Source organism: Neophocaena asiaeorientalis, unplaced genomic scaffold (assembly GCF_003031525.2).
Source record: "Neophocaena asiaeorientalis asiaeorientalis breed wild unplaced genomic scaffold, Neophocaena_asiaeorientalis_V1.1 scaffold397, whole genome shotgun sequence".
NCBI classification, from domain to species: domain Eukaryota; kingdom Metazoa; phylum Chordata; class Mammalia; order Artiodactyla; family Phocoenidae; genus Neophocaena; species Neophocaena asiaeorientalis.
Genome location: NW_020173231.1, coordinates 1,414,459 through 1,434,442, shown reverse-complemented (window position 1 = coordinate 1,434,442; position 19,984 = coordinate 1,414,459). Strand labels below are relative to the sequence as shown.

General features: G+C 39.3%; 1 protein-coding gene across 4 annotated transcripts in view; it reads left to right on the top strand.

The window, feature by feature from the left end:
* The first annotated feature begins 7,535 nt into the window (after positions 1–7,535).
* The window catches only part of PPARGC1A (PPARG coactivator 1 alpha), a 97,518-nt gene continuing 85,069 nt past the window's right edge, over positions 7,536–19,984 (top strand). For 2 of the 4 annotated variants that reach the window (XR_003003355.1, XM_024745551.1), the window contains exons 1-2: positions 8,572–8,649; positions 12,601–12,780. Coding sequence is in view for 2 of the 4 variants with exons in the window: in XM_024745551.1 (XP_024601319.1) it covers positions 8,593–8,649; positions 12,601–12,780 (237 nt within the window). In the remaining 2 variants the exon portion in view is untranslated. Of the gene's footprint in view, positions 7,674–7,703; positions 7,740–8,571; positions 8,650–12,600; positions 12,781–19,984 lie in introns of those variants that run through there. The other 2 variants (XM_024745552.1, XM_024745553.1) reach the window with 2 other exon arrangements.

Genomic DNA, 19,984 nt, shown 5'->3' with positions numbered 1-19,984 from the left:
TCACTATCATATCAGCTGTGTGTTTTTCATCCTTACTATGCAAGCAGGGACTTGATCTTCTACGTGACTTGTACCATTTAATAGAATTAATGATAAACAAGATGAAAGCTTGCTGTTTCTCTGGGGCAATGACCTGGGCTTTGTAAGAAATCAGGTCTGTAGAAGCTGGTCTTCTTACAGCCAATATTCATGAAAGTATTATGTTTCACCAGTTCTCATCTATTCTTTTTCTGGAATGGTTAGGAAGTTAAATATCCGTATTGCTATGAAAGTGATGAAGCTGTGGTTTTTCAGCAAAGTTGAGCACCGGATACCTTTCCTGCACACCCTCCCTGATTTCTAGTGCCTTTGTACAATGAGACATTTGGATTCACCCCATGCAGAGAAGTCTTCCCAGGTTGCCTGTGTCTGTCAAGGCAGATACAGAATTGCATTTGAGAGTTGACAGGGATCTTAGATATAATTGAATCCGGCCATCTTTGTTGATAGATAAGGAAACTGAGGCGCAGAATCATTAAGTGAACCGCCCAAAGTTGAATTGCAGGACCCATGTCCTTCCTACCATCCTTGTCCTTCTCTTTTGGGCTAAATCAAGATCCACAAACTCACTCTACTTATCAGGAAGACTTGAGTCTCATGTAATCACTTGATATCTCATGAACTTGGCCTTGGTTCCAGCCCCGTCAACCATCTTCTCATGAGAATTCTTAATGGTCAAAATAATGATCACCCAAGTGTAGGAAGAGTGATTTGCAGGAAAGGCCCATGAAACTGCAAGGATGCTAAGTCGAAGAGGCTCATAATACAGTTTCCATTCCTGTGGAGATAGTCAGCCTTCCAGGGGGAAGGAGATGGGTCAAGGTCTCATGTGACATTTGGAGAACCCAGAATGAGCTTCTTGCCCAAGAACAGGGCTGCAACATGACAGCATTTATACAGATGGCTCCCCGTTTTGGAACAGATTGTGGTCCAGAAGTTCACTTGCAAGTCATTGGTTTGAAACGTGGACTGCATTTTCCCCATCCAGTCAATTTCCGTGGTCTCCAGTAGAAGCCACATCTCCAGCACCTCTTCCCTTCTTCCTTCTAGAACTGCCCCTTCCTATTCCCTAGTCAGTAACAATCCCTTCTTGAGAAATTTTCTTAATACTTTAGTCATAACATTCTGAAAGCATTTACTATTTTTTTTCTTGGTATGTGCTTCTGAGCTCCATTAGATGCTAGAAGGGAATAAAAAATATGATTAACAAATAGATGCTTTTGTATAAATAACTGAAATCCCCTTAACCCTACCAAGGATAATTGCAGTTTAGAGTGGAATGTTTGTTTCACTTAATTGATGAAATTTCAACTTGAGAAACAAAGTGAAGATGGCTGTGGCATCTGGGTGTCAGTGGTCTGGGCCCACCTCTGAGGCAAGCTAATAGTGGATAGCTTTCCTATCCCTATAATTCGGAACTCAGAGGTTTCTCAGGGTGCGAGGTAGTAACTTCTCTCAGCTTTGCATCCTGAGGGGAGTGGCTGTTAGACTCGATTTGATAGACAGAAATGGCTTTCTTTTAAATATAAGATGAATATTGAGGCTTATATTGGATGTCAGGGGCTATTTCTATTTGCTACATTCCCTGTATATTAAGAAGGCACAGTTATACGTCTGAATCTCTATGTTTCTTTTTAAAATGAATAGTTTTTATTCTTCTTCTGAATATAAAAGTTATACATATTTAGCATAGAAAATTTAAAAAATTACAGAAAGGCACATATACCCCCCCACACACACAAATTTAATAGAACTTATGTCATCGGCCACTATTAACACCTTATTATATTTTCTCCTTATCCTCTTAGCTCTTCTGTCTTTCTGAATGTATATTTATATGTAAATTTGTTGTGATTATAGTTTTTTCAAACATAATTTTAAACCTTAATATACTTTGAACATTTTCTCATTATGCCATTAATGTATTTCACAACAGTTTTTAATGATAGCATTGAATATGTATACATAATGAATATATGTGTATGAATATATATGAGTTTATATATATATAGTGTTCCATTATTTATTTTGCTAGGCCATTATTGTTGGACATTTACACTGCTTTCAAGTTTTCAATAGTGTAAATTATGTCGCATTGACTATCTTCACACTAAAAATCTTTGCACATATCCCCGTTATTTCCTTAAGATGAACTTCTAGAAGCAGAATTTCTGGATCTATGGGGATGCCCATTTTTAACGTTTTTAACACATACTGCCCGATTGTCCTCTAGAAAAATTTGTACTCATTTATAATCTGACCAGTAGTATTTGACATCTGTTTTTGATTGAGCTGCTAAATGTGGAGGTCAGTCTTAGAAGTGGTCTTCTTGATTAAGAATATTTCCTCAAAAATCCTGTGTTTACTTGAGCTAGCAAAAAAATAAGATTTTATATAAGGTATCACAAAATTTAGCTAGACCTTAAGCTAATTGCTTCCTAAGATGAGAATTTATTTCCTTTCTACATCCCCACATTTTTAGGATATATATTCACTCTGCTAGAGTAAAATTCAAATACCAAAGCACTGGAGAAATCCACAACAGAAACAAAAGCAAAATAACTAAAACCCTTCTGAATCTTACCTGGTGGGATTGAAAAAAAAGAAAAAGAAAAAAAAAAAACTTCACTTATTTAATTCTTCCATTTCAACAATAGTTGAAAATACATTTTTTTCTCTACAATCAAAAAAAGTTAGGCTCATTAAGACCCCAGCTCTAGAAATAAGTACCAAACAGGGGGAACTGTTTGACTAACAGTTTTATTCCAATTTAATAATTTGTGTTTCTACCTGAGGTTACTCTGGCCTTCAATAACTTCAGTTAGGGGATAAAATATCTCTCTTACCAAGTGAATTATGTTATTGAGTTTCGATAAGACTTTAAAATTTTAAATAATAACATATTTAATAAGATATGATGTGCTTTATTTTCAGTTTCAGTAAAAGAAAATGCTAAATAATCCTATTGAACATTTCTTGTTTAAATTGTCAATAACTCGCTGCATTATAAATGAATTAACCTGAAATAATTAAGGTAAATGAAAATGTCTATAAATGCACAAATACAACAGAGTTAAGCATCAGACGAAATCAGATTTTAACCATCCTTTTATTATCTCTTATCTGTGGGCCTAATAAGCATACTTCTTGCCTTATGTTTAGATTAGTCCAGTTGATTGCAATTTGGATTAATTTGCACATTATTTTTTACTTTAATGTGAAAAATGCTAAGAGTAGATTTTGAGATCCACGTTAAAATACAGGCTCAGTTGCATAGAGCTGGTCTGCAGAAGGTTTCGCTGGAGATGAGACAGAGGTTGCTGAAGTTGTTTAGTTTATTAGAAGATAAAATAAACAACTGCTAGGAGGCATTAAAGCCGACTACTGATTTTCCTCTGTTTCCCAAATATGCTTAGTTCACAGTGCCATCACCATGGTGATTTTGTGTAAAATAAGACTTCATTTTAGAGTGGTTATAGGCTAGAGGCCTTTGTCATACCCTGCCCTGCTACCAACTTCTGTGCCCTGCACAGCAGCAGCTTCAAACACGTCCCAGGGGCTCAGAGCACGTGCTCAGACTGATGTGGGGTTTCAGGATCAGTTAACCCCTCTAGGAATTAAAAGCCAGCAATTGAATGCCCGTTATCAATGATTAACTTTAAAAATATTAGGCATTCTGGGCAGATCCCTTTCCTTTCTATGCAGGCAGCATTCCCAAGAATGTTGGTTTCCAGCTACATAGACAGTCTCTAGGTTATTAAGTTGCCTCGGGGGACTTTGCTGTGCTTTTGATTTGGGAGTGAATATTATTCTTATTATGAAACTTTAGTTCTTCCTAGAAGGGTTTTCAGAGATCTGTATGCTCTTTTCAGCTGTTATCTAAATCCTGGCTCTGTCTTATTTTTCTCAGTTGTAAAATGGGTACACAGATCATCTTTATTGGGTAGTTTTGAGGACTAAATTGATTGAAGTGTGGTATCTAAAATGCTAATCTCAGTGTCTAGCCCTTGTAAGCTCTGCTGTATATTTTCTTCCCCATTTTTCTTCCTTATAAACTTTTCGCCTTAAATTTATTCTTATGTAACATGAGCAAAGATATTTATACTAGTAGCTCTTCACTTCTGAGTTCTCACCTATGTTCAATAATGAGATCAAAACCGATTGTCTCTGCTGTTGTCTACTTGGGTATTTGGGTTTGATGGTGTTTATTTTTTATAAGTGGCAGATGTCTGAAATAGGCAGGGCAGCAAAAGCCTTGTAATCTGGGGCAGGAGAGGGAAAGGAAACTCAAACATCATGTACTTTGTCAAATTTTTTTCCTAGAATTGAATTCTTCTCTTGAAGGTTTAATTTCTCTCTTGTTATCGACTTTAAGGATAGATACTCTTGCCTCCACCAATGTTGGAGTCTTGGGGAACAATAACAGAACTACTAAAGGGAGAAATTCCATTGGGGTGGAATCCAGGCTCTGTGTAGATATGGAAAATTATGAGCACTCAACAGATGTTAATAAATACCTCCTTCTATTGTTGAGACAAAATGGGGTTGATTGGGTGTGAATTTAATGGTTAGTGAAAGGACCTTGTACATAGAAAGGGTGTATTTTAAGGAAGACAGGAATCGGATATTGACCAAAATAGCATTGTGTTTTTCATATCAGATTATTCTGTGTTTTTAAGGTCTGTCATCCCCCCAAATTGTAAGTTCCCTTGTGTTCATGACATATGCCTTCTTAGCAGCCCTTGCAGTACATTGCTGTGGACACAGTAAGGTTTCAATAGATCCTTGTTGATTGAAACCAAACATTTGGAAATCTTGGAGGCAGAGTTGATGAAGGGGTGAAAAGAGGGCTGCAGGGAGAAAGAAGAGAAACAGTCAAGGCCTGAGGGAGAATCAAATACAGAAACATCCTGGGAAACCAGGAAAGACCAAGGTTGGTGAGCAACTAACACTTTATGTTCTCCTGAGAAAAGAAAAACTGGACAGAAGAGAAACTTTAATCTGAAGAGCTAATTAACCAAGTTATAAGACCTCTGGAGTATCCCTCTCATTAGAGTTGTAATTTTGAGACCAAAAAAACAACAGTGGAAGGTACTCTAATTTTCCCCAAGAATCTATTTAAATTTTTATGTGGACAATAATAGAAATTTGAGGGGAAAATTGCAGTATGCTGGAGTTTATAAATCATTTCAATGTTTTGACTCCTAACTAACCCTCTTCGTGACGGTAAGAAGAAAAAAAAAAATGTATGTATATATAAAACCACCTTTGCTTTCAGTGGATGTGCTGATTTGATTAAGAAAAAGTGGAATTAGGCGACAAAAAGACAAACAAGAAAACCCCGATAACGTAATATGAACAGGTTAAATATCAAAAATAATAATACAGAATGTTCCAGTGTAAAGAACATCTCTAAAAGGTAGGATTAAAAATTATACATATATTCACATAAATATAATGGATGCCTAGCATTCAACGAACACAAAAAGTATCAGAGAATATCACGACACAGGGATCACCTGATAATAATGAATAAACATCACTCTTCTCGGTCAAGTGACCAATATTATTTCACAGTTGACTGTGTTGAGCACAGAGCCAATGACCTTTGCCCTGCATTTTAATAATTTACTGTAGTTTTACATTAAATCAGAATATAATTGTGAAGAAAATTAGTGTTTCTTTGTGGGGAGTGCAGAGTAATGCCACTAATTGCATGTATAAAAGCCTTCCCGAGGTTGTATTTTCCTGTTCTCTCTTGATTTGGAAAATTAAAACTATGGTAATTTTCCGCTATTTGTAAGAGGGAAAATGTGCCAGTGAAATGTATTCAGCTAACTCAAAACGTCAAAGCTTTTGGCCATCGTTTTATGTCCAGTAATGACAAACTGTCAATTTCCTCACATTATTCAGGAATATAGTAGCAACTTGTTGCAGATCTCAGAGTAGACAAATTTCTTAAAATAGATGTGATCTGAAAGAAGAAACAGTCTGATGTTTTTTGGTTTGTTTTTTCTTTCACTTTAATATTTGAGCAACTTTATATTTAGAGCAAATCACCATTCTTTTCCTGATAAAGGAATGGACAATAGCGAATTCATTACATTAAACTTAGTAGAATAGGAGATTAAATGAATAGTGCTTTAGAATCATTTTTAGATACCTGGGGAATTTTTTTTTTCAGATGAGTAATTATCAAGTAAAAGACTGAGTTGATTTTTAAAATATATGGGGTTTAAAATTTTATAAAAACATGTATATTCACAAATATATGTCCACGTGAACATCACTCTGGAACTTGGAAGGGTTAAATCCGACCTCTGTGGTGTTATGGGAAGTGTTTTCTGGCGTTGTCTAGTACCTTGAGTTTGTTATGGATTCAATATGTAGTGTCATCATAAAACAGTTGAACCTGCATTAGCCCTCATTGTCTCAGGCTAGAAGCTGAAAAATTCAAAGAATGAAAAAGCTCAAGAAATGAATATTTCTGCTAATAGCATGTCGGTATTTTTCCCTTACTCCATGGACATTCTTGATCTCAAAGGCAAACTGCACAACCCAGGGTACTAGGGTTGGAATCCAGTGTTTATTCAAAAAGGCACCCTAAGGCAGTTGCAGAGGAAATGCTACATGTATGAAAAAAAAAAAAGGTAGCCGGGAAACTAAGCTGATCTGGGCAAAGCTGCAGCGACTGTCTTTACTAACACTTGTTTTCTGAGAGCCTATGAGAGAAATGGAAATAATTAGAAGGACCCTGAAAGGGTGGTATTTTGTTGCTTGTTCTCCTTATATGGAGCAAAGTAAACTGCAGTAACACTTCTCGGGAGCTGGTATTCCCTGCTGCCACAGGGACAGCAGATTTCTGGGTAGAGGAGTTTGTTTATACCTTAACAAATACAGGCTGTTTTGTTGATTAAATAAGAAAAAAAAAAAAAAAAAAAAGAAAGAAAGAAAGAAAGAAAGCATGCCCCATTCTCTGTTTTCAAACACTTCCCCCAATTAGAAAATGTCTCATAAAAATCCATCATGTGATAAGATCTTGCCTTAGTCCCAAACCAAGTCCACTTAGATGTCTTCAAACTGAGTCCTGAGGGAGTCCACATTTTAGCTAAGAATGTAGTTACTCTGTCTTGAAACAGAGAGCTTTGCCACTTGCTTGTTTTGGAAGGAAAATAAATTAAAAAAAGATTGCAGGGGATTTGAGTTATTATATGGCCAGGGCTCCATTTAGAGTCGGTGGCATTCAAAGCTGGCTTTAGTCACAGCATGATGCTCCAAAAGTCCAAGTGTTTCCTTTCTTTCTTTCTTTCCGTTTTTTTTTTTTTTTAAGCGTTACTTCACTGAGGCAGAGGGCTGCCTTTGAGTGACGTCACGAGTTTGAGCAGCTAGCAGCACAGGAGAAGGGAGGCTGGGTGAGTGACAGCCCAGCCTACTTTTTAATAGCTTTGTCATGTGACTGGGGACTGTAGTAAGACAGGTGCCTTCAGTTCACTCTCAGTAAGGGGCTGGTTGCCTGCATGAGTGTGTGCTCTGTGTCACTGTGGATTGGAGTTGAAACAGCTTGACTGGCGTCATTCAGGAGCTGGATGGCGTGGGACATGTGCAACCAGGACTCTGTATGGAGTGACATCGAGGTGAGGTGGGGCTGGGCTCAGCACTGCAGCCAGGACGGAAGCTTCCCTCGCAATGCAATTATTCCTGTAAGAGGGGGAAGGGCTTGGGCTTGGGCGAGGAGAGGAGGCAGCAAAGTAGCCCCGGCAGGAGCTTTGGGAAGGGAATCTCAATCTTATCTTAACTCCAATAAGTTTGCTATTTTAAGGTGGCTCTGAGATACCGTGAACAAATCAAAGCTTAGCTGCTGTCATCAGGATCTGTTGCAGTTAGAAACTCTTTCCATGTGCCTTTGGCTCTGTTTCTACTCATATGCAATATTTATGCCCTAAGATATTGATATGAATCAGAAGCTGAAGTCTTTCCAGTGGTGTTTAGTGGCCTGGTTGGAAAAATGCCATTTCTATTTATAATAAGATGAAGATAAAAATATTAAAATAGATGGGCTCAAATCTAGTCAGTTTTGACTCTAGTCTGGATTTTTTTCTTCTTCGCTCTCTGTTCATCAGAGAACTCACAGAATCCTAAATAATCCTGCTGGGCTATTTTATATTGCTTTTCCCACAGAACACAAAACAACAAAGCTGGTTCCTTTAAAACTCCTCTGTGTGGTTGAAAGCTTTGGCCAGCAAAGAAAAAAAAAGCCTTACAGTGCAAGGTTTTCCATCAGCGTCAGTGGCAGGGAAGCCAATGGTTAAATCTCTCTGTACCACAGAGAGCTGCCTGAAGCCGGAGAGAGAATAGAGTTTATGCAGGACTGTGTGTGGAGCTGCTCGCTGCTTGTGTAAAAATAGATGGCAATACATCAATTCCACAGTCTCTGCTGGCTACAATTCATACAAGGGGGTAAAAAGCGAGCTGGTTTCCTCGTAATCTCTGGAGTCTAGAGTGACTAGCGGGGGGGACGGAGGACCGCGGCATGTTCGCATTCAACACAATGGAATGTTCTCGGGAAGTTTGGCCAACTTGGGAAACAAGCAAAACTTTCTGTGGACTCTGGTGAGATGGACCCGAATTGAATTGCAGGGAGGATCTGAGCAGCTAACAATGAATCTGGCAAAGGGCTGGGAGAGCTTCCTCTGGGAAGCTGGGGGCACGTAGGGTAAGGGGAGGATCAAGGGCTACACGTGATTTGATTAAATAAGATGTCCATGTGGTGCCGCGATACACATCTAAAGTGAAAATAATTTGGCCAAGGCCGTCTGCGAATGCATTTTTCCTCTCTAGTGAGGCATGCCCTGGATTCTTAACTCTTCACTGGGCTTGCAAATGCTGGCTCCGTTTGCCCTCTCTTGCCTTGGCAGATGCATATTTGCGAATTGTAGCTGTTCTTACCTTGTTGTGATTTCTTGGTAAGGTGGAAGAGTTATGGATAATTCATACGTCCTGCAGCTCTTACGAGGCAGGGTTCTAAGTGGCTTCAAAGTCCTAATTGTCTTCGAGTAGCTGGAGTATCCTGCGGGCGGTTGTCTGGCTGGCACTGTGGGTCTCAGCTGCTGCAGTTTCATTTTTCCATCATGTATTCTTCCTGATGCTGCTAGGAGTTGATTGAAGAACTAGATCATATGGAAATAGGGACGATTTCCTTTCCTCATTGGCATTCCTGCAGTCATTTTCAAATAAGCGTCAGCACCGTTTAGAACACTGGCTTTTTAATTTTGTTCTTAAGGAGGTGAGGTCTCGGGCTAATTGTCCAGCCGTGGATTGAGTTGTCGGTCAGCTGAGACGGGCCAGTCGCTTCTCTATTGCGCTGGAGGCAGCAGGCTGCTAGCAGCCCAGCCTTCGTGGTGGCAGCCCTGGGAATCACCTCCGCCAGGCTCAAATATTATGAGCAGCAGGTAGCGTAGGCCGCTTTCATTTTTTGAATCATTAATGTTTGCTGTCATCCTAAAACGTATTATGCCCTTTTGCACATAATGACGGGACAGTACATTGGTTAATAAAGGCCTCTATCACTATAGCTACTCAGAGTGCCCCGTGTTTCACAGTTTAATGAAGGTGATGTCCAGTAAGCTTACCAAGATTGATAGAGACAGTTCCGATGACATACACTCTACTAAGACTGTCATTCTTTACTGACCCCTGCCCTGCCCCTTATCCCCTGTCCTAATTTCTTTTTTAAGAAGTCAGGTTCTTTTTTCATTAATGTAATTAATGTGGCCAAGTCCACTCTTTCTGCTCTCTCTCTCTTTAAAATTTACCATCAATGGCACAAAAACCTCCAAAAGGTTAATGGAGAATTATACTTAATTATAATGTTTCATTATCATCAGTGCAGTTAAGCTAATTTATTGTCTGCTCTTTAACTAAGAGAAAAGTCTGTTGGGGTGAAATAACGTACAATAATTAGCCTTTTGTGTTTAGTGACTGCTTTATCCTCTTAAATCTTATTATAAAATTAAGGCTGTGGTTGTGAAATAGCTGTCATAGTTGCGAAGAGGCAGTAGAATGTGTCTCTGTAATTGCAGTAAAGCACACCTGTTACAGATGTATAGGGAAGCAGTAAATATCAGAGTGTCAGATGAGGACAGTTACAGGGCTCGGACTGTTAAGTCTGGCATCATCCAAAGGCCAAATATAAATTAATAACAGGAACACTTGCTGCCACTAATGTGTTTTAGATTATCAGGATGATGCCACGTTCAGAAGCCCTGATTTTATTAGCACGTCAGCATTGGCAAGAGCACATTCACATTTTTCAATGATAACAGAAAAGCAAAAATGAGCGAGGCAGACAGAGAGAGGAAAGGAAAGAAATATGTGAATTACAGCAGAGTGAAATACAAAAAATTGATCTGATCTTTTTAATGGTTTTCAAAAGTTACTGAAAAATACATATTTCTGAAAGGTTAAAGGGTTTTGGAGAAGTCATGCCTCGAGAGGGCTGTTAAAGAGGGAGACAGCAAGAAGTTGTCCACCAGTTGGTATCAACATTCCCGAACACGGGTTCTAGAGTATGCTGTCCACAAAAGGAATTTAAGCCAGAAGTAGAGATCCTACGTTGTCTAACTTATTTTTCTTTTTTGTCGTCATTTTTGTTGTTTATGCTTTTTATTTTAAGGACTCTCCCCTAATCCTAGTGGGTTTTGCACCAGTGAAAAAGTTCTCCCCTTGTCTCTGAATCGGTCGTGTTGTGGAAGAGTTAACTGTGTGTGGGGGTGTGTGTGTTTGTGTTTGGAGGACAAGCAGTGGGCAAGTGTGGAGACTGGGAAGTGTTGTGCCTGTAACAAAATCCAAACACTGTCCCAGAACAAAATCTTCTCTTCAGCCCAGCCTCCGCTTACTTATCAATCTAGTCAAGTATACGGATCTGCAGCTTTGGGCTAACTCCAATAATAAAAGAGAAAGACCAATAAAATGATAAGGAAAGAGTTGAGATGAAGGGGGTTGCCCTTTCTTGGCATTACCTTTGTGCCTGCAGTTTGGGATCTCAGTGGGGCCCAGTGGTCTTAGGGAGGAAGTGCAGGAATTTTCAGCCTTCTCCCAGCCTCCCCTTACCAACTGCTGGCTCCATTATCCAGTACCTACTTCTCAGCGTGCTGCTGCATATGACCCGTGTCATGTAGCCTGCCAGGGATGACAGGGGTGCTTGAGAAAAAAAATCTGCATAGAACTTATTTTATTCAAAATCTAAATGTCAAGCAGTATCTTTAGCTTCATGCCCAACTGCTGCCTGGATGGGAAGAACTCCCCAGCATCTCTCCTGGCCTTGGAAGGGAGGCCCGTGAGTATACCACCTCAGGGAGTGTGCCTTTCCATTGAGACCCCTCGGCTTGCAGATAGATAAAGTCCTTATGGCTCTGGCATCACCAGATCCCTTCCAAAGGAAGCTTCTGCAGGGTTCTTCACAATTGGCAGTGATGAAACAGCAGTCAGATAGCCAATTCGAGGTTAGAAGCCCACCTTAGGAAGCGGGTCCACTTTCCTCAGAAACCCACAGTGCAGGAGAGTTAACAGACCACTTACTCTATGCAAGGAGGTGACGAGCAGCCCAGTCCTGGTAGAGGGTATTTTAAGCCTCTCAATATATTGAAACCATTTTTAAAACTCCAAATAAAAAATTGTTCTTTTGAATTCACTTAGAGCACAGTTTAGGAATATATAAATGATGAACAAAAACATAGTTGTGGTGTGCTAGAGTGGTTTTTCTTTTCAGACTTCAGGTGATCCCAACGGTATACACATATACACAGACGCACACACCAACACAGAAGACTTGCAAGTTACACATAGTGAAAGATAACAAAGATCATAAAAAATATGATTTTTGTCCTTCATCTCAATGGATTTATTTTTGACCTGTTTGAGAAGTTCAGAATCTCATGAAAAGTCAAGTAAAAGATTTAAATAACGATTCAAGAGAACCATAGACATGTTAAAGGACGTTGCATCATTAGTTGCTAAATGAATTATATGGATTATAATGGTTAAAGAGAGAGTAAATGGAGAAAGTTTTCCTGGTGTAGTTCTTATGGTTTTTTTTTCTCTCATTTAGTAATCGTTTGTCGCTCGTGTGTGTGATGTAATTCCAAGGTGAAATCAAATCTGTATCCTTCCCTCAAAGGGCTTATACTCTAAGAGTAGAATGAAATTTTGCATATAGTTAACCAGAAAACAATTTGAAACTTGGTAAGTGCTAACTTTCAAAGAGGTACCAACAAATCTAAGTTGATTTCTAACTGGACGAATCAGAGAAGGCTTCATGGAAGCATGGCATTTACTATGGATTTGGAGGTAGCATTTGGGATGGAATGGTTCTGGCAAAGTATCCTTTGGGAGCAAAGCGAGTTAAAGAATTTAGGATGTTTATTCTGGGGACTAAAACCCTGGAAACCAGCTTTGGTGGTGTCGTTGAATTAACCAGGCTTAATTCCTATCACATGCTATTGCAGTTTAATAAATTCCTGCAGTTAATGAAAGCTTTTTTCTTTCCTCCCCTGCCCCCTGCAGTGTGCTGCTCTGGTTGGTGAAGACCAGCCTCTTTGCCCAGATCTTCCTGAACTTGACCTTTCTGAACTAGACGTGAACGACTTGGATACAGACAGCTTTCTGGGTGGACTCAAGTGGTGCAGTGACCAGTCAGAAATAATATCCAATCAGTACAACAATGAGCCTTCAAACATATTTGAGGTAAGGACAGCCCTTGGTGAAAATTAATTTCTCATTGAACTTGGCTTATGCCACACTAAAATATTATTGGCCTGAAAGCATAATGAGTTCTTACTTTGCTGTCACCAAAAGACTTTTTATCATACTTAGGCACTTGCTATTTTGTGGAAAAACGATTTTGGAAAACAATTTTTTTTTTTTTTTTGAGAATTAAGGCCCTAAGGACCCACAACAGAGTACATCAAACTCTGTTGAAATACTAAGGGATTGTGAAAGAATAAATGACAAGGAAGAACAAACGTCTACACCTGTTTATTCCTGTCTATTTCCCACAGAAAATGGTGCCTACTGTAAACTAACGTAGAGTGTAAAAGAATACATTTCTTTTTAACCAAGGCATGAGGTCTAATTTAATTATTTTACAAAGTAGGTGAGCAGTTTTTTTTTTTTACTGTCATTGTCATATTTATAATCGTACCTCTGATTTCTTTATATTATGGGAACTTCTAAGCCCAACTACTCTGTTATTTACTTATAAATTAGTCAAAATTAATTTACTTTTCAGTAGTGAGAATTACCTCCCAGGCTGTAGACTCTTTATTATAAGCCTACCCTGTAATAAAGAATGTTAATCTGCACCTATTAAACAGTTACTTTGAGAAAAGAAGTTCTTTCTTATAAGATCAGTCCTCATTTACTTGAAAATAAATGGTTTCTTAGAGGGACAAACTCTGGCAAGTGAATTGAGTAAAGATTATCAAATCAACTAGTTTTCAATATCACCACCACCAGCCCCACCATTATCATGTAACATTTTCTATCTACCATGTGCCAGGCTCCAAACAAAGCACTTTAAATGTAATTTTTTATCCACCAGCAGAGACATTTCTTATACTTCAGTGTTGTTTGGTTGAAATCTCAAGTCATTAAGAAAGCCAATTTTACAATATTTATTGAGTTTTTCCAGCACCCAGCACATAAAAGGCACTGAATAAATGTTTATTGAGTCATTAAGAAAACCCATTTTACAATATTTACTGAGTTTTTCCAGCACACAGAAGGTGTTGAATAAGTGCTTTGTGAATAGTGAGTGAATGATGAATATGGTATGTTCATAAGAGTAATGGTAATAACAACATGGCCAACATTTCGGCACACTCTTGCTTTATGTGTGTCATCGCACTCATCCCTCAAAACAACCTATTGTTTAGGTACTATTATTATCATTCCCATTTTACATATGCAGACAGTGAGTTTCAGAGAGGCTAAGTGATTTTCCCAAAATCACACAGTTGACAAAGACTTGGGATTTGAACCCCAGATGTATCTGACTTCGAAGTCTATTATCCTTGATTAAAAATAGAATAACAGTGAATTTGGGTGACAGCCATCCTTTACATACCAAGCTGCTTCTTTGCTCAATATATTTAAAAATAGAACAGAATCTTTTCTTTCAGTGTTGGTTGACATGGAAGCAGGTATCTAGCTGGTGAGCTGAGATGGCTGTAGATTCTGTTGACCACTAAGGTTTTATAATATGTCTGGAGCATTAAGTGGGTCCTAGAAGAGTGCTTAAGGTAATGGAGTGAAGGCTGGGGAGAAGGAATCAGGTGGAGGAAACACTGAGGGTTTGTGGTTAGTTATACTTTCCCAGGCTTCTCAGCCGGGTCTCAGAAAGTTCATGTGAGGACTTGGCTGGTTCGAACTGGTAAATTGAACATTCCTCATTCAGTACACTTGTCAGGTTACAGGCCCATTTTAAGTCATGCTGCATTAAGTAAACAGTACTTTTAAAAATGTCCATCTCCATAGACCTCTTATCTAAAAATCGACTATTTCATATTGGGTGAATGCCATGCATTTTGTAGAAGATGGTTAGGGAAAAACTAAAAGGTGGTTGGGGCGATGGCGTGGTGGTCAAGGCCTCCCTTGTGGGCTGGTTGCAAAAAATACACCTTTTTTTCATGGCTGGTGTCCCTGTATTTCATGTCGTGGCACCTGCATGAGGTACTTCTCATTTACACTTCCGGGAGACTTGGTTTGGCAACCAGTTATATATCTATAGATGCTTAATCTACACAAAGACGCCCCTTTTGTTTTCTTATATAACTTTCTACTACTGGTGGAATTGTTTTCAACACTCTAAACACAAGGTTTATTTCATTTAATCTCTCATCAGTTCATCTTAAAACAGTGGTTCTCAACTGAAGGCAACTTTGCCTGCCTGGGGATATTTCGCATTGTTTGGAGGGATGTTTGATTTTTAGGACAGGAGGCAGAGAGATGCTGCTGGTATTTAGTAGGTAGAGACCAGAGATGCTGCTTAACATCCTGTAATGCACAGGACAGCTCCCCAGCAAAGAATCATTTGGCCCCAAGTGACCATGGTGCTGAGGTTAAGAAACTCTGTTTAAAAAAAAAGTCGCCACAATTTTTAGAAAACACTAAAGATGAATCCGTCACATTTCCGAGAGAGAAAATAGAGTTAAGATACAGGATATGAAGACTTAGAAGCCATATAAAATTTTCAAGATGCCCAGGGCCCCAGGACTGATATGTCAGGAATTCTCTTGGTGGCAGACAGCAAAAGTGACTGTATCAATAAGTCCCCATAACAGTTTTCTCTGATGTCACAAAGCCCATTCTTCTTTGTTGATGCCAAGGGTAAGGCCAAATGTGGCAATACTGTTACACACAGCAGCCGCTTCCTCAGCATTTGCATACAGAAAGATGCCTCTACTCTTTGCCCTCTAGCGTTAAACTCAGACATCTTTTCTATAACGAAAAAAAAAAGTGTGTTTTGAGCATAGGTGGAATTCTAAAATTGTGTCTTCCCCTGTAAAGAAACTCCATAGGCAACAGAATAACCCTTGAACGGCCACAGCTTTGCACATTGCTTCTACTGAAGCTGCGTTACCCCAAAGGCATTTCCCAGCGCCTGTGACTTTAAACCTCTCACAGCGGACTTTCACCTGTGCTCCCTTGTTCTCCTCCAGTTCTCAAAACCCTGCCTCATCACATTTGTGAAGGCCTTGTACTTGAGCAAGCCCAACAGTCACGGTCTCTGCCACCTCTGATCTGCCAATAACAAGCATTATCTACCTCGGATTCCCAGAATAAAATAAGGCACCGAGCAGTTCAACACTTTTCCCTGACTCAAGTATCACATTGATGACACTGCTGGAAACTGGCCACAGGATTTCTGAATTCTCATCAAAGCGGGAAGAAAGTGGGTATTTAGAGTTACATTTAGTATTGCAGAATGCTTAAACGTTGGGAATAAATAGAAATTTCTTCATTTGACCTCTTCCATCATTTGAATCTTAGTTTGATTTTTATGTATTGAATAACTTAAGAAGAAGAAGAAAAAAAAGAATGGAATTGAATGTCCCAGTTGGGGAGACAGTGAATTCCTGAGTGGGAGAAGAGTGAGCTGACACATAATTGTGCATGTTGGTTGAGTAACTGGGCACACAAACAGCGCTATCTGCTTGCACAACCTATGTTTGGATGTGTAAATGCAGGTGACCACGTATGATTCAGAAGCCACTTAGCAAAACAGGATACAAGGCCTATAGGTGCAGCACCCAGTTTATCTTATCCATGTGTCAGGAAAACAGGATGCTGTCCCTGGACCGGCTGGTAGCAAGATTTATGTTTCAGAATATTGCAACACAACTTCCTTCTCTCTGTTGCTTTGTGCATTGTTTGAAGGAGGAGAATAAAGAAGTACTTTTAAAGCATGGCAGTGTGTAAAGATGGGTGGCATGGGTTAGGGTAAATAGCACATTGGCTCTTCTGGGACATTGTGGGCCACCTTGTCTCTGCTTTATTTTAACCTCTGCTTTGATGCCTCCTTGATTCCACTGAATGGGCATCTTTCATTTGTTGGTCTGGTAACTTCTGAATGCAGCTACTTGGGGTTCTTTAGTACGTGGAGAGTGAGGATGTAGCTGCCTCTAGGTCATTGCTCAGAATACGTACTGAAGGCTGCCTTTGCTAATGGGGAGGGAAGGTCTCTAAGCTGTGGCCAGTATTCATGTTGGGTAATTACTGAAACTTGCAGGAAGGTCTGATACTGTGAACTTTTGTAAAAGAAAAAGGGTGGTTTCCTGCTATCTGTCTATAAGGTGTCCTGCTATATGCCACCGGGGAATGGCGGATGGAAACTTTCAAGAATATTCGATCATTATGGTGGGAATATAGATGATTTTTTCCTTCGACTTTCAGTTGTATTCTAATTTTTTTCTACAATGGGCATATATTATATACTTATGAAAAAGTTAAAAACAACAGATCTTGGCTATTCAAAAGACTGTGAGCATTTTGGGAGCAGGGAACCAGCTTGTCTTGTTCACTGAAGTTTTTCTAGATGCTTTCTTAGAAAGCAGGAGAAAGTGTGTACTCAGTAAATAGTTACAACCTCATGAATGAGTTAACCATCATATATTTATTGATGGTGTGAACTGCGTTAGTTAATGTGAAAATTAAATATAAAGCTCCAATAGATCTATTTCCTAAAGGACCTTAAATCTAGTTGGGGAGGATGAAATCGGAAACCATTAGCAAATAATGGAAGACTGTGTATACAAATATACACATATATATACATGTTCATATATATCAGTAATTGGAGAACAACGTAACACTATATACATCCATGTATATGTGCACATGTATATTTATATGCATGGGGTTATATTATATATATATATTAGCAATTGGCAAATATGGCAAGACCGTGTGTATTCATATATACATGTATACATGTAGGGGTGTGTGTGTGTGTGTGTGTGTATGTATCCTAGCTAAGGAGGGAATCAGCAAGAATAACATCACCAAGGTTAATAAGAGAATAAGAGTGAAGTCTTTTCATAGACGGATTATGAAGGTGAAGAGCTTGGTTTACTCAAAGTGAAAAATGTATTCATGGGAGCACAGGAGTAAGATAGGTAAGTCTGGATTTAGGGTGGGTACAAAATTATGCCAGGCCCTGAGGACCCAGTTGCAAGTGTTTAGAGTTTCCACGATAGGAATTAGGGTGCCACTGAAGATTTTTAGCATGAGAGCAACGTGACGGAGATGGTATTTAAGGGTGATCGTTCTGATCGTTTTAAGAGCTATGGACAAGCAGAAAGTAGAGGAAATCCGACAGCAGGCTCTGCTGCATTCCAAACCCCATGCGATGCAGGTGCAGGGAAGGGACAAGGTGACAGCAGAGGGGATGGCGTCCAGGGAACAAAATTTAAGCACCTCAAAGGAAAATTCCATCAGTCCTGATAAATATGGGTTAGGTTAGGGAGGGAGGTGGCAAAGCAGACTAACTCGAAAATATTCCAAAGGGAATTGGAACTTCACGGGTATCTATCTGGTTAAGTTTCTGCTCACCTTTAGGAGCTGAAGCACTTTCTTGGACTGTGAGTCATTTTACAAAGGGGCTGCCATCTCCCTGCTGCATCAGGGGCAGAACCTATTTAACCCAATCCACAAATTCATGTGGTGTCTGCTTTTTCTCACTTGTCTCCTTGGAGGAAATTCTGTAGCCTTCCATGGTAATGAATTCCTGCTTCTGCCTGTGCCTGAGGTCAGGCAGACTTTTCTATGAATGGCAAACCTCTTGGAATTTTAATAAAACAAACAGAGAAAAAAATGTGTGTCCAAACCACCTCCTCTTAATTTAATCATTGGGAGAATAAATTCTCCTTTTTTATGTGGAGAGACCGAATTCATTTACAATAATCACTTCTTGAAGATTCCTGGAATTTGCAATCAATAAAAGTTTGTCATTTAAATTCAATTTACGGCCCACAACCAGATTTTTGCCACACTTGGTAATGACGCTTAGGGAGAATATAGACTTCAAGTAAGAAAATAATAGCCATTTAAGTGGGGAGATAATTGGCTGTAACATAAGAACATTGAAGAATGTTGAAACTCCTGGAGACTTATGGAGTATTTTAAAAATGTATGTTGTACTTCTCTTTGCATTTGTAGTCTACCACAAAATTTCAAATTCTGGGTATAAATCAGTTAGATGTTCATCTTGGAGAATCACAAATCAGGAAGCAACAATCTGACCCAGCCTGTGTGCTGCTTTATTTTCAACCTCTACTGTGGGCTTATCCAGCTGGGAGACTGAATAGTGTTCACGTGTGTGTGTGTGTGTGTGTTTCTCTACACACCTCAGTTAAAGACTGTTTAGACTTCTTGTCTTGATAACATCTGCCTTATCTTGGGAACATCTGGTTTATCACCCTGTTTCTTCCTCGCCATTATGCTGACCACTGGGAAAATATGGCTCAGGAGCTCTGACCCATGGGGCTATGTCTATTGGCATCAATCCCTACTAATAAATAGTAAGTCAAAGGATGCCAGTTAAATGACATCCTTCACCACTAACTTTCCTGATGGTTGCTTTTGTTAGTGTAAGTTGTGGTTACAAAAGATGAGGTCGGCTGCTGTTTTTCAGGGAAGCCAATCCAGTTCTTAGCCATTTGCAATTTGGAAAGTGAGAATCCATATGTGTAATTGGGCACAATGATTGTAGAAGGTGCTAGTTTGTGTTTTGGGGATAGAGACCAACTATTTCGATACTGTTGGCACTCCAAGAAGGAGGTGAGACATTTCTTGGGCTTTTCCTACCTCCTGGCCTCTCCAGTGGGTCATTGAACTAAAAATTACTCCCCCTGGATATCTTTGGAGCCAGGAAAGTGGAGACCCACATTCACAAGGAGGAAAACTTGGGGGAGGAATCAGGAAGAAGTGGCACACTGCCTCTTAGATTTACTTCAAAGATATTAGTCGAGGTTAAAGTCATTAAGATTCAGGATGCTGCAGTGGACAAACTGTCTCTTTGTATAGCAACTATGTGTGCTTGCATAGTAAGCTTATACATAGTGTCCATTTGTCCTCCTCCCCCTATCTATATGAAATGTCCTGGAAACACAGCCCAGCAGATGGTTCACCTCTGAACGAGATCAACACACAAAGCAGATAAAAAGATGAACATTAAAGACCGACAGCCAAATTGTTCTTCCACTGTTCTCTACCCCAGACTTCACATTTTTAACAAGGTTTATCTGTCCCGATAATTATGTGCCTATTCTTTTAACAATGAAAACTTTTATTGTGTGTTTTATAAAATGAATTGCCTGTGATGTAAAACAATTTTGTAAGGACCATTTTTTTTCTTCTTCTTTAACCTCTCAGGTTACTTTCAAGATTG